This window comes from Cyprinodon variegatus, unplaced genomic scaffold (assembly GCF_000732505.1).
Source record: "Cyprinodon variegatus isolate N-32 unplaced genomic scaffold, C_variegatus-1.0 Scaffold207, whole genome shotgun sequence".
Lineage (NCBI taxonomy): Eukaryota > Metazoa > Chordata > Actinopteri > Cyprinodontiformes > Cyprinodontidae > Cyprinodon > Cyprinodon variegatus.
This window is the reverse complement of record NW_015150660.1, coordinates 470,613-484,853: the sequence shown is the minus strand read 5'-3', so window position 1 is coordinate 484,853 and position 14,241 is coordinate 470,613. Positions and strand designations below refer to the sequence as shown.

The 14,241-nt window shown below is 42.0% G+C and overlaps 2 protein-coding genes across 13 annotated transcripts in view; one reads left to right on the top strand and one right to left on the bottom strand.

Annotated features, from left to right (window-relative positions):
• Positions 1-5,801, top strand: part of fry (FRY microtubule binding protein) — a 71,823-nt gene extending 66,022 nt beyond the window's left edge. For 8 of the 12 annotated variants that reach the window (XM_015380092.1, XM_015380095.1, XM_015380084.1 and 5 more), the window contains exons 54-67: positions 900-974; positions 1,145-1,315; positions 1,494-1,502; positions 1,821-2,015; positions 2,094-2,231; positions 2,312-2,511; positions 2,703-2,907; positions 3,366-3,515; positions 3,600-3,698; positions 3,778-3,861; positions 4,087-4,104; positions 4,253-4,363; positions 5,131-5,366; positions 5,506-5,801. In XM_015380092.1, coding sequence (XP_015235578.1) covers positions 900-974; positions 1,145-1,315; positions 1,494-1,502; positions 1,821-2,015; positions 2,094-2,231; positions 2,312-2,511; positions 2,703-2,907; positions 3,366-3,515; positions 3,600-3,698; positions 3,778-3,861; positions 4,087-4,104; positions 4,253-4,363; positions 5,131-5,366; positions 5,506-5,764 — 1,950 coding nt within the window. In that variant the 3' untranslated portion in view covers positions 5,765-5,801. The remainder of the gene's footprint in view (positions 1-899; positions 975-1,144; positions 1,316-1,493; positions 1,503-1,820; positions 2,016-2,093; positions 2,232-2,311; positions 2,512-2,702; positions 2,908-3,365; positions 3,516-3,599; positions 3,699-3,777; positions 3,862-4,086; positions 4,105-4,252; positions 4,364-5,130; positions 5,367-5,505) is intronic. The other 4 variants (XM_015380089.1, XM_015380086.1, XM_015380087.1 and 1 more) reach the window with 3 other exon arrangements.
• A 2,996-nt stretch (positions 5,802-8,797) lies between these two features.
• Positions 8,798-11,052, bottom strand: zar1l (zygote arrest 1-like). Its single transcript, XM_015380097.1, has 4 exons — positions 10,474-11,052; positions 9,350-9,442; positions 9,195-9,269; positions 8,798-9,101 (listed from the first exon to the last, which is right to left on the bottom strand). The coding sequence occupies exons 1-4, from the start codon at positions 11,050-11,052 to the stop codon at positions 8,958-8,960; spliced, it is 891 nt and encodes a 296-aa protein (XP_015235583.1). The 3' UTR covers positions 8,798-8,957.
• Between the last annotated feature and the right edge of the window lie 3,189 nt (positions 11,053-14,241).

Below are 14,241 nucleotides of genomic sequence, written 5' to 3'. Positions count from 1 at the left end.
CCGAGCCAGCTACAGCACATCCAGACAGTCAGAGTCAGAGAAACAGGACTACATTGAAAAACAGGCCAATCTCCAACATCTATACACAAAGGTGTTGAAGGCAGAAGCACAGCTGATATTTCTCTCTAGGATGGAGTCACAGCCAAACATAAACAGACGAGGCTAAGCTACTATGAGAAAAAGCAGAAAGACCGTAATGTTAGAAATTGAACTAACAGATTCTGCAGAGTGGGTTAATAGAGATAGAATCAAGCAGAATGATGAAAAAGGGGTCCCTATGTCCTCCAGAAATCTAAGCCTATAGCAGCATAACTATAGAGATAGCTCAGGATAACCTGAGCACTAATAACAGTGCTATTGAAGTCAAATTTACGGTTGGTTCTAATGGGACGTTTATAGTAATCATAGCTCTGCAGGACCTTTTTTTCTTATTTTTTTTCCACACTTAATGATTGTCTGAAGATGAACGTTAAATTCTCGGAGTGCCCCAAGATGGTTTAGCAAGTTTTGGTAACTTGGAAGGAAAGTAATTCAGACAGCCTTGTCTTATAGCCACTTAGAGCCACTTGACTTATTGGAAAAAGGAAATCTTCATCAGTGAGGACAAAGCCTGACCCTGATGGAGTTTAGGTTGTTTGCTAAAGACTCCGATATGAAGAAAGGAGAGAACTGTGTTTTCTCTTCTTTTTGTTGCTTTTTTAAAGTTCAGAGCTTTTATTGTTTTAGTTTTTTATATGTACTCAAACAGGGCAGGAAGAAAGTCGTGAAGACTAAAAGCTGTGATTTTCTTAGTAATTAATGTTTCTTACTCGTAAAACTAATCATATCTTCGGTATAATGATGTTTATTTTCATGTTTCTTGTTAATTATTTTTTAATTATTGCTGTTTTGCCTTACAGAAAAGAACCAGAGAGAAGCTGGTGAACGTCTTGTCTCTGTGTGGACAAGAAGTGGGACTTACCAAGAACCCATCGGTAAGCTACTTACCTACGGTATCATCTGTGTGTTATAAGTATTTATTATTGCCTAACATAAAAGGACAAAGCCATTAATCTCTAGTTTGAGGTTTTTCTCTCTAACTTTAAAGCTATTTTTTCCTCTTTGTCTTTATCAGCTCTTAACTGTTTCTGTTTATTTTGCCAAGGTGATTTTCTCCTCCTGTGGTGACCTGGACATGATGGAGGTGCGGGAGAGCGGGGTTTCGTCGGAGGAAGGCGGCACGAGGGAGGACACTTTGGATGACACCGCCAGCGAACAGCAGTTTAGAGTTTTCAGGGACTTTGACTTCCTGGATGTGGAGCTGGAAGACGGGGAGGTGAGAAGGATTGGATTGAACCTGATTTCCTCTTCCACCTCTTCACTTTCTCTCTCCTTCCTGTTCTTTACTGTTTGTCCTTCGTTAACATCAACATGTCTGAAATGTATTCCTCTGTTCCTCCTGGCCTGTCCCTCTGTCTAACTCTGTGTCTTTCTCTCTCCCCCTCGCTGCCCAGGAGCTCCAGGTAAGTCCCCCCCCCCCCACACTGAGCACTTAACACGAGCTTTTATAAGCGCTGTGGTGTTGCTGGCTCCCTTTTCTCATGCTGAAAGTTACTGCTTCATTTTGCTCACTCAGCTTGGTGTTACAGTCTTTTCTTTATTGCTGTTTTTTGTGGGATAAAAGTTCACACCGAATGCATATTTTGTCCCCATGAGTAACGATTCATTTTGCTTTTTATGCTGATAAATAAAGCTGCTTCTTATTCCTATAAGATCGACCTGATGGAGGAATCTGCATTTTCGCCCCATCTGTTTTATGGCTGTGTGTGTGTTTAATTCAGGGAGAGACTGTTGATAACTTTAATTGGGGCGTGCGACGACGCTCTCTGGACAGCACCGAACTGGGCGACCTGTTGGAGGAAAGCCAGCACTCAGGCAGCACCCCAAGTTTGGGTCATGAAGACCCCCATGACTCAGACGAGTCCTCAGAGGAGGAGGAGTCCTCAACCAGCCAGAGTCTCTCCCACTCCCAGCTTGTGTGTAACTTCAGCATTTAAATCAGCACTTTCCTTTAGGGTCAGAAAAATCTTATCCAGATGTCCTTTTCATTCCAGACTAACCCTTCTCCATCAGAGGAAACCAACCACACAGATTCTCTATCTACATCATACGACATATCAGCTGACCCCCAGTCCATGAACGCATCAACCCCGGGTCAAGGAGTCCTTGGCGACGATCACCGTGGACTACATGTGAGGAGCGCTTCAGCTATTTGTACAGCTCTGTTAATTTGCATGATTTTATGATTAAAGAAAGGTTTTTATTTCCTCAGGGTCGGCCGTGTGGTGAGGACGAGGACACTCAGGTTCAGGATGACGAACTGTCTCTGAGCGCACATGAGCCGCCGCTCGGCTCAGACTGCGGCGAGAGCTTTACTCTTGATTTACCGGGCCAAGCTCAGGATCAGCTTTTGAATATCGCCCGCGGTCTCAACCCAAACTACTGCCAGCCACCACTGGACTTTCTGCCCAGGTAAAAAGATCAGGATACAGCCTAGCTTTGTTGTTAAAGCTCCTCTCTTTAATCCTGAAATGATTCTAGGAGCCTAATTTCATATATTTTCAAACTGTTGTTCTGCTTTTATATTTTTATTGCAGTTAAAATCTCACCTATTCATAAATAAACGTTTTGTATCATAGAGTTTCTTGTTTGTATTTTTAAAGCTTGCGTGATGACGTCGATGATTTGGAGGACCTTGGGTTTCCGCCTCCCCCCTCTCCTTTTTTCTCCGCCATCTTGGCAGCGTTCCAACCCACAGTGTGCGACGACGCTGAAGAGGCGTGGCGTTGTCACGTCAGCCAGCTTGTGACAGATTCGGACGGATCCTGCGCCGTCTACACTTTTCAAGTCTTCTCGTCTCTCTTTAAGGTAGAGAACAGGGAGGAGTGGCTGAAAATAATCATCATTTGTGACATTTTCCGTCTCTTTGGAGTCGGTTATTTTCTGGATTTAGCTCTAATCTCTCTAATCCCTAACACACATAAACGGCTCTTTAGTAGAAACAGAAGGTTCAGATCTATTAGTAAATCAGTGATTAGAAAGTATTAATTTATTTCCATAAAATAAAGCATATTTATTTAACCTGAAACTTTTAATTACTGAAACTGAAATCTTGATTGCGATGTAAATTGTAGTTGACATTAAAGAAAGATATTGATTGATTGATTGATTATAGTAAACTCACAAGAAAGCACCTAAGTACATGTTTGATTTGTTTATAATAGTTGTGAGCCTTTTCTTCATCTGATGTGCTCTCAGTATTTTACCTGTTGATTAACGCCTTTATTCACTGTAGTAAAATAAAACCTAAAAAATTTTTTTCACAGAACATTCAGGGGAAATTCTGCTCCTTGACAAATGATGTGGCCACATACCTTGGCGAAGGATTACGAGGCATTGGGTCGAAGTTTCTGAAGTCTTCCCAGATGCTGACCACCTGCTCAGATTGCCCAACAATCTACATCGACGCCGACACTGTGAGTGCTGATGGATTCTCTCATGCTGACGCCTCTAATGGTTATATAATGGTTATATGACTCATAATTGATGGTACTTCGCAGATTATGTCCTACGGTCTGCTGGAAAAGATGAAGTTCAGTGCACTGGAGCTGCAGGAGTATCTGGATACGTACAACAGCAGAGAGGATGCGGCTGTATCGGTAGCTCTGCCTTTCTTACTGCATGTCTGTATGGTTGCAATCCAAGATATTTCACCCATCTTATATTTTTATACATCAGTGGCTGAGGAACTGCAAGGACACCTTTCCTAGATGTCCCGTTGAAAACGTTGTTACCTGCCAACCTGGAGACTCAGAGGAGAAGGTACCGGCTTCCTAATGAATGTTCTCATTTCTTAAAGCTGTTCTCCGTATTTCTCTTGCTTCTCCTCTGTTTTGACGCACTAAACCGTTTGTTCTTTCTTCACGACTAAGTCTTAGTAGCCCGACTTTATCAGTCTTGGTGAAATCAATGCTTTGCATGTGTTTGATTGATGCTCTGTTTTCCTCTCACCTCACTGATGCCCTAACATGCTCTATCGCTGTCTAGCAAATGGAATCTCTTGCAGTAAGTTATCTCACAAGTCTCTTAACTTACTTTTCGCAAGATTGTCAGCTAATCAGTTGTGTGTCTTAGTAAATGCATGGACGGTATGTGAATGTGTTGTAATATTGGCGGGTTATGTGACTTTTGTTTTTTTCTTGGATTCTTACAGCAACTGGAGCTCTGCCAGCGGCTCTACAAGCTGCACTTCCAGCTGCTGCTACTCTTCCAGTCCTACTGCTCGCTCATTGGTCAGGTTCACGCCATCAGCTCCGTGCCCGAGGTAAATCCAAACAAATGGTGAAAAGCATGACCTAACTGAGCAAATGGATGGCAGATTTCCCCGCCCTTTACTTAACATAACCCTTTATGTTATGCAAAGAAGAGGTTCCAAGATGTTTCCATAATCTGCTCAAATTAAGGGCAAATAGACTTGGTTTTATATTTTTACCTTTTTGGATAATTTTTTTGTAGTTACTAAATAAATGTATTAAGATAATATATGCTGACAGAAGAGACCGTAACGGATTCATCCCTTGGACCAATTTTAATATTTCATCTGTATAATTTACATTAACGATTGTTTTGAAACTGCAGTGGGTCGTACCAAGATAGGATCTCAGTTTTTATGTTAGATCAGAGTCTGCGATCTTGGCATCGTGGCCCACTTAATAAACTAATTGATGAGCTTCTGCCCCGTTTGTTTTTCTGTCTCTCTGTTATTGGTTCTGTGCCCCCATTAAAGAAAACGCCAGCCCTACTCTGGCCCCCATAGTAAATTTCGTCCAGAACCGCCACTGTAACACTGCATACTACACATCCCCATCTCTTCCTAGTTTTGGATCCTTTGTGTTAGCCTGTTACCCCAAAACAATAAAATACATTCAATTTTGTGGTTTTAATGATAAAAACCACACAAAAGATGCAACTCCTGTGTATGATCTTGTAAGCATCCTAAATCAGTTCTTTCTACATGACGATATCTAGAGACGGCTTTCCTTCTGCATGACGAGAATCACACACATCTAACCTCTGTCTCCCACCTCTCAGCTGCTCAACATGTCTCGAGAGCTCACGGGTTTGAAGAGCAGTCTGCAGGCAGCAGAGGCGGCCGTAGCCAGTGACTTGGAGCACAAACATTTGGCCCACACCCACGCACACGCCGCCCAGCTGGCAGCCATGGTCGTCCCTGACTTCCCCTCCTCTGAGGCAGCTGTGCAGGCCATACTGGAATGCCTCAGGAGCCACGAGTTTACCAAAGCTGTGCGCTACATCCAGGAGTGCAGGTGAGGACGAAAACAAATTTATTTTATCAAAATTTAATCATTTATTGATATTTCTCGTCTGATTGTTGAGGAAACTGTTCAGCGTCTGCCTTAAATAAAACACACATAACGATGTGAACCTGTTTGATGTCCTCATCAGGAGGCAGTGGCCCAGCGGCGTATTTGGCGGCAGCTCAGAGACCGAGGTCCAGACGCTGCTCAACATCTACTTCCGCCACCAAACTCTGGGGCAGACGGGCACGATCGCTCTGGTGGGCTCCCGACAAGACCTCAGCCTCATCTGCTCCAAGCTGCTGGAGCTCAACGGCGAGATCCGCGACATGATCCGCCGCGCCCAGGGTTACCGCGTCGTCACAACTTACCTCCCCGACTCCAGTGCCTCCGGGACAAGCCTCTGACAGGAGCTCAGGGGCCCCCTGCCCCCTCCCTCCCCTCCTTCACCTCCCCCATACATGCAAGCATTGACAGCAGCTCCACCTCCATTTCAGAGCGCTCCTACAGAGGAGGCTCAGCATCCACACACATGGCCGCTTCCTCCTCCCATATGTCTGCTGCCTCGGCTGCACAGCTTCAGGCAGATAACACAGCAGAACCAGGACAGTGTTTAGATGGAGACATACACCTCCCCCTGCTGTCCTCACTAACACCCACAGCCAACTTGGACATTTCTTTGCACGATTTTCCCAAACCAGAACATCAAGATTACACACTGCCGCGCACTAGACAGCCGAGGAGGACTCATTTCCGTGAGAAAACAGGTGTTTACTGTCCTTTCAGAGCTTATCCATCACACATGTCTCCTCCGTCAGATCAACACGCTGATAAAAACTCATCATCATCATTTCAACCCAACGTCCTCCCGACCGTAGCCTCAGAGCCCAACGCCGTCACTAACTCCCAATCAAATGTTCCCTATCAGGGCACACATCTTCCCCGTTTCCCCCGTTCTCCGTACAAGCACCCAAACAGACAAGATTCAGCCTCAACCCAGACATCATCATCACTCCCTCCCTGCCCCACCGGCCCAGCAGAGGCTGCAGCCTGGAACTGCTGCTGCCCGCTCACCGGCGGGGCGACGCCCTTAACTCGTTACCTGGGGAAGGTGGGCCAAGCCGCCCTGCCCCTGCTGAAAGTAGGGGAGCTCCTGAACAATGAACCGCCGGATGTCCAGACCTGAGACGACGGAGGGCGTGAAGATTTTTCCCACTGAGGATTATAACCTGATCTTACTGGAAGCTACAGATTGCTGCCTGCTGAGAACAAAGCCCTGGTTTTATTTCCAGAGCTGTGTATCGTTCAAATTCCAGTCTAGTTTTATTCCTGCTTGATCTGGACCTCTAGAAGGCTTCTGTGAAGGTATCGCAGAAGCAGCGAGGATGCTCTGTAGCATCACTGGAAAAGTGTCATATTTTGCACCAAATTGTTAAATGTTCTTTTTTTAATGTTAAAGAAAGAGAATTATGTGACTAAAGGTAACGTTGACTCTCTGAGCAGTTCAGCGATCTCCACTGGATGAAGCTGTGCAATGCATGAGCCCAATTATACTACTGGACCCCTCCTCAAAAAAAAAAAAAAAAGCTCCACCTAGGACTGATGTAGAGGTTTGGAGCTCATTTCCTTTTGCCGCTCTGCATCTGCAAATCAGCTCTTCCTCTAACTACTGTTGCGAACACTGGCGGACCGTCCTCTGTGCTAGCCCTAGCATCATTAGCGAGCGTGTGCACTGTATTTCTCTTTGTCGTGCTCCCTCAATGCGCTCTGGTGTCAGGAGGATGGCCCATGTACCTTCAAACGTTCTGTCAGTAAACTGCTAGTCATCGTCGGGGTCGCGCAGCCACAGTAGCATATTTTTGTGTACGGTTTTGTAGTTGCACATAAGGGAAATGCTGACATTCAGCATATATAGTTGATGTTTAAACAAAACCCAACCGCTTACTGTCGTCAACCCTCCTTTTCCTTTTACTGTAAAAATGTCTTGATTCCTATTTATAGCCGATCAGCAAGACAGCACTTGTTTGACTTTTTTATTGATGTTTGTCGTCTCAGACCCAACTGCCATGCATGCATGTTTAGTGTTCTGTATGGGGTACTGGAAATATTTATTATCATGTTTTATCTGAAAGATATGTTTGTGTGAGGTACATAAGGGAGCTCCAAGCTCAGGTGGGTGTGCTCTTTTTGTTTTCTGTGTGGGAGAACGTTTGATTGCATGCCATACAAGAAGTTGCACATTTTTAAAAGCTTTTTAGATGAAGACGGTTGTTTTTTCACCATGTAAATAGTTTTACAGCTTCTGTGAATTTTTTTTGAGTTGGAACTCTGTACAATTGGTGTCGAAGTAAAGACATATCAGAACCACTTCTTCTTCGCTACTTTTTATAGAACATTTAACACACTTGATTCTAATTTAGTAACAAACACACTATAGCTTTAGAAAGGAACATATGCTTCTTTTTAAAAATTAAAGGTATTGTGGAGAACTTTTAAAAAGGCCCTCAACACTTAAAAAATAAAAGGAATTGGAACAGCGTGCACGAGCCCATTTTTCCTCGTGCATGCTCTGTTTATAAATTGCTGTTCTCATAACTCATACAAGCTCAGTGTCCGAACGTCCACCCTAACCCCTAAATCACTATAGAGAGTGGGGACTATATAGTGAACTCTGTTAACTGTTCGGACAGATGATCACTACTTTTTGCTCCCTTGGTCACAGAGCTCCACTGCACCACATCTTTTTTAGTCTCTTCTGTCGGGTAGCTACAACGGTGCTGTGACAGAAAATCCCATAATGCTTTGCGAGGAGAGCTCTATGCATCCAGGGCCCTTGTACCATAGATAGAAGCTGCTGGAGGTTGAGTGGGATGACAGAATATCCTTAGGGAGGCGATAAAGCAGATGTGGGAGGATCAGCTGAAATGAAGACGATTTAATGATTGGCCCCGGAGAGGTGCAGTCCCTTCATTAAAAATCAGGTGTTACAGGACAGACCGATACAATTTCTGGATTGAATTTCTTATTGGTCAAATAATTCAAAAAAGGTTCCTAAACCCAGTATATACAAACATTTTACAGTGCATTGCATATGGAGGAAAATAAGAAATTTATAATACAAAAATGTTGCATGAGCCCCAGTATTTACACCAAAAATTTCAGACATTAAAATAGAGTCTGTGTTATACCTCAAGGCAATCGTGTCATGTCTCATTTTACCCTTTGATTGCATTTTAGCTCAGTCAATTTATCCCCAGATAACCAATTATATACCTGGACTACACCTCAAGCCAAAAGGTGTAGTCCCTGTTAATAAAGTCACACCATGACAGTTTTACTTCACAATTCTTTCATGTCAACATTCAAATTTAAACCCACGGTGCATTTATAATTCATAAACTTTATTTCTTTTACAAAAATACTTTAACATTTTACCGAAATCCAGAGTACACAAAGTGGGGGTCCCCCAGTAACTTCAGAGGTCATCTAAACTAAATGGGGGAACAGATTCAGCATGCCGCTTCTGGGAGAATAAGAGGCCGCTTCCTGTGACATGGTCTTTGGCTCAAACACCATGATATACAGAGACGTCTCATCCGCTCAGACTATGTATTTGAAGCTGTAGGTGGCGTCACAGGACAACCTCATCCCTTTACAACGGCAGCACAGGTCCTGGCGGTGAGGCCGCTTCATGTTGATGTGTCTCTGCTTCTTCTCACAGCTGCAGCAAGTCTGAGAGCAACCCTACAAATATTCAAAAATGCCATGCAGTGAAGACATCGGGTACCAAAGTAGTTCACAACCAGCAGGTCATTGACTTAAGGCAGACAGCTGTACCTTGCAGACAATCGACTCCACTCTGTATGGATTAAACCCCACCTGGCACTTCCGGCAGAGCTGCTTGTAGTACACCTAAAGGTGAAAACAACCAAAAGTTAAGATAATTGAACGCCAATACGGATTTACACAGTCGTCTGAAGGGGATCACTTGCCTTACTGGTGCCAGAGATGCACCAAACATAAGCACTCTCCCACCGGATGTTGCACTTCTTGCAGTGGAAGAAGCCGTATCTCTGTTCCAGGAACTAAGAAAAGAGTTCACCATAAAACTAGGAACTAAAAGCATTTTCTGATAAAAGAGCAATCTAAGGAGCAACACAAACTGAAACTTTACCTTTGTTTTAAAAAAAAAATAAAGAAATTCATTAGTTTTAGCATCCAGATTAACAGAGATCGTATGATGCACCAATATGTAGTAATGAAAATTCATATAGTAATATGAAATTTAAAAATATGTTGAAAAAAAAGTTTTTCTCAAGCTTTTAACTAGATTTTCTAAAGTGCTGGTTATACTCCTGCAGCAGTGTGTCGCAGTGAGTTCCACGCAGACATTTTTGATTATGCTTAATTTTGGTCATATTGGCCTGCGCCGTTATTCCACGCCACAACGCAAGAGGGATAATCAGGAACCAGCTGTGGGTCTAGATACGGCCGAGGCGGTGAGGAAGTAGGGGCAAGTTCGTCCGACAACAGAGGGACATGGCGGCGAAAAAGAGCAGGGATCCAGGTATGAAAAGGGTCCCAGCATTCTCGCACACCTAGCTGGTCCAACTTTACGAGTCGTTTTCCACAATGGCAGACATACAAACAAAACAATTCGGTAAGGTGCCAAACAGGAAATACTCATGAGTAGAGCAGATTTAGATTTGACCAATCAGAGGCCTCCTGTCTGCGGTCAGGTATAATTAGGGGTGCAGCAGACAACCTGGTTTTGAAGTGTAAATCTGCCATGTAAATCAGTCCTTGGGTCGCCGTCCTGCAGGCTTTAAAAGTTTCTCTGCTTTAGCACAGCTGATTCTGATGAGTGCAGTTTTGCAAAAGGCTGTTGATCAGCTATCGATGTAAATCAGAAACCTCTAAAAGCTGCAGGACTGCAGCCCTAGGACAGACTTTGGGGATGCCTGCTTTAGAGTGAAGGCTGAGCTATAAAAAGTTATTAGGTTAAAACAAAAACATAATCTACACTGACTGCATATGGAAAGAAATTAAACCTTGGGTCGCCCCCTTTAACCAAGCAGCCCTGGGCAGAGCGCCATAATGCAGGTTTTAAACCCACCTGGAAGTCTGAGCTCCTGGTTGATCGGTGAATCGTAGGCTTGAAGCCATTTTCCAAGCTGTCGCCACTCTGATCCGCCTCATTGTCAGACTTGGTTTGCTCGGAGGCTTCGGACGGTTCCGGTCCAACAGCACAGTCACTGAGACTCTTGAGGCGGAACCTGCGGTCAAACACCGGGGAGTAGATGGACACAGGTCTGAGGAAGCGCAGGCTGCTGACAGGCGGCGTGCCCAGCAGCGCCTTTCCCTCCGCTTGGCTCTCATCGAGGCTCTCCGGGTTCCTGCAGCAGGAGGCAGGCTGGCTGCAGAGCAGCGTCTTTGGACCCAGAGAGCATTGGACCATCTGATCCACCTTAGCGTTCACCTGCACGCCGCACTCTCTAGTGGCAACCTTCCTGCTGGGGGGGGAACCGGGGTTGACTTGGGACAGGATGGTCTTGCAGATCTCCAGGTAGTTGAAGCTCTGAGGGATGAGGAAACGCCCCCCTCTCTTCCCCCAGCCGCCGCCCTGAGCTGGGGGAGCGCACAGCGGGCTGCCATATATGCTGAAGTGGGGGGGTGTGGACAGGAACCCCTCCATCCTGGAGCCATGAAACCATTTTAACATCATCTTGTTGCTTTTTATACTCTGGAAGGCACTGATTGCTTAATTGAGGCCTGAGTGTGCAGATTAAAAATAAAGAGAAACCCTTTGGGAGCCAGGAGATTGTGATGGAAACATGTGCGTCATTAGTAAATAATGAACCTACAGTTTGATCTAAAGTCAAAGAAAGAAATGTGCAAAATACCATAAAAACTGGAAAAAACACAAATGTGAACTTAAAGTGATTTTGTACACAAGCAGTAATAGTTTTGAATGATGAAAAAGTTTTAGAATAGAATAGAAAATCCCTTTTTTGTCCCACAATGGTCCCCACCACCATCACACAGTCCAACTGTTGAAAAAAACGAAATCTGCATCTCACTGATAACACCAAACACTGAATATTTGCACCATACCTATTGATGCTCTGAACTTTATAATGATAATGTTTTTTTATAATTGAACGTTATTGATCTCACATTGGACAAAATTAACCTCTGCATTTAACCCATCCCCTTGGGAAGCAGTGGGCTCCCATTGTGGGGCACCCAGGGAGCAGTGTGGGGTTAAGGGTCTTACTCAGAGACCCAGAGTGGCAGTCTGTGGGAGTGGGGCTCAAACTCAGAATCTCTGGATTCCATGCCCTAACCACTAGGCCGCCACTCCCAGGTGGCCATATCAATGTGTTGTTTTTGCACCATGTTTCTCCTCCCACGCACTGGAAAAACAATCTAGAAATCAGGAAAAAAATTCTTAAATGAATTTAACCTTAATTTGAGTGGGTAAATAAGATAATTTGCCAATTAAATTAGTATTTTTACTCTTAAAATAAGGTAATTAAATAAAATGCACTTAATATAAGACAATACAGTTGTTTTTTCTTATTTTAAATGTAAATTGTCTTTTCCATTGGCAAAATCTCTCTTTTACCTTCTTAATCCAAGAACAAATGCACTTATTTTAAGAAAAACAATGACTTATCTAGATTTCAAATTTTACCGGTTCACTGTTTACATTTGATCACTTCTGCACTTTAAGTAATGGAAATGCTCATTTACTGTCTGGAAAGCTCTACTACTTTTTTGTCTAAGGATTAACTTATCTAAAGGATAAGTTAAATAATTATAGATCCCATCAGTCTGTAGACTATAATGACAGTATTTAGTTTTTATCAGTCTAGACTGCGAGTTTTAAAATGCCTTTATAACATTCAAAAAATTATACCTTTTCTAAAATATAAGACACTGTTTGACATTTGATTCTGACTTGTGACAGTTCCGCTACTGGACTTGACCTGCTAATTATAAAGTATCATAAAATAAGCATTTTCTCGGGAAGTTAAATTCAATTTTGAGTTTGAAGTGTTAATTATTTTATTATCTTTTATTTAAACATTAGGTTTTCTATTTTATTTTTATTCTAAATAGCAAATGAAGTGTGATTATTTCTTTTTATTACCTTTATTACATGTCGATATGCATCGCTTATATCTGCATGGTATTTTCTTGTTCTTAATTTTTAACAGTAAAGCCTGTAGCTGGATAGCCTATTTGCGGGGCATTGGTTACTTTGTTACATGAAATGAAATTGAAAACACTTTAAAATAAAAAGAATCCACCAATAATCCAGCTGTCAATCAAATTGGCTTCCCACAGATTGCTGAGGAAACTTTCAAAGGCAATGAGACCTGGAGCTCACTGCTTGGTTTTCAGCTTCAGTTTGCAAACTTCTGGGAGAATAACAGTTTGAAACCATCTGTTTGTTCAGCAGAGGCATTAGGGAGAGGTGAGTCTGATGAACACAGATGGTCCTGCAGCATTAGTTTACACAGGGAGCAATAAACCAGGTGTATACCCATTTTAATTTGTTCAATTGCCTGTCTGTAATGGAATGATATCAAGCTCAATTTCAATTAGCGGGTACTGTTTCAGAAGATATATTTTTATTCTGTTGGTTAGACAATTTATAGAGGACAGCTGACTAATTTGTTACTTGCAGTTTTTGTGCAATTTTTTTTTTACAAAGTTTCCAAAATGAATCAATCTGCAAGGCAACCTATTATATTTGTAGTAGTAATGAATTATGACTTAATATGTGTATAAAATGATCACGAATGCTTTGTTGGTCTACTGTAGTATAAAACAAACAATATGCTATTTAGTTCTCTCTAATTACATCATGCTGCGTTTTTTTTTAACGTATACAACTGAAACGTGACAAATTAGTGGGTGATTAAGAAGCTTTGTGGGATGCACACGTCATTCAGGTTTGGTTGAGAAGGGAAAACACTGAAGACTGATACCGAGTTATATTCTGAAACAATGACTTTGTTATGTAAGTCTGATGGATAAGAAATATGTATTATATGCTGCAGCATGAGTCATTTTTTTAAAATCAATAACCTATTATATAGATATACTATAGATGTTTACCTATGGTAATTTTTTGTGCATTTATATTTATTTTTTATTAATTCATAACAAATTAAATTAAAAATTTAGCGTTTTACTATCCACTTTTGTAATTTCCCATTTATTAGTAAACTTGGGTATAAAGAACCCCAATAGTAACACGGTGTAAGAGCGCCCCCTTTAGGTTATTATGGCGAAAGAAACCTGCAAATAAAGACAAAGGAAAAGAATAAATGCACACATGTCCCTTCCTAAAAGGCAGCTTGAAATGATGAATTTTTTCATTTTCTATTTTTTCTGTGTCATTTTAATTGTTTCGTTAAATATTTATAGAAGTACATCCCAAAAAGTTTTTTTTTTTTTTGGTAAAATCTATATAACCCACCAGGCTACTGTGTTTTCATTGAGTGACAGATTTAAAAGTTAGGATTATTAAGAATCGAGTGATGGCTTTAGAATTTGGCACAAAACTAATTCTAAGAAAAACTGCAGTGATAAATTAATTTACCAGAAAGCCCTCTAACCAACATGGATACTGAAGAGGATTAGGGCCACTCAAAAACAAAAAAAAAGTTAATTGATTTTTAAATTTTATTTCAGTTTAATATGGGAAAAAGACAGAATTCTGACTTTTATCTCAGAATTCTGATTTTAATCTCAGAATTCTGACTTTTTTTCTCAGAATTCTGACCTTAATCTCAGAATTATGACTTTTCTCAGAATTATGACTTTAGTCTCAGAATTCTGATTTTAATCTCAGAATTCTGACTTTTTT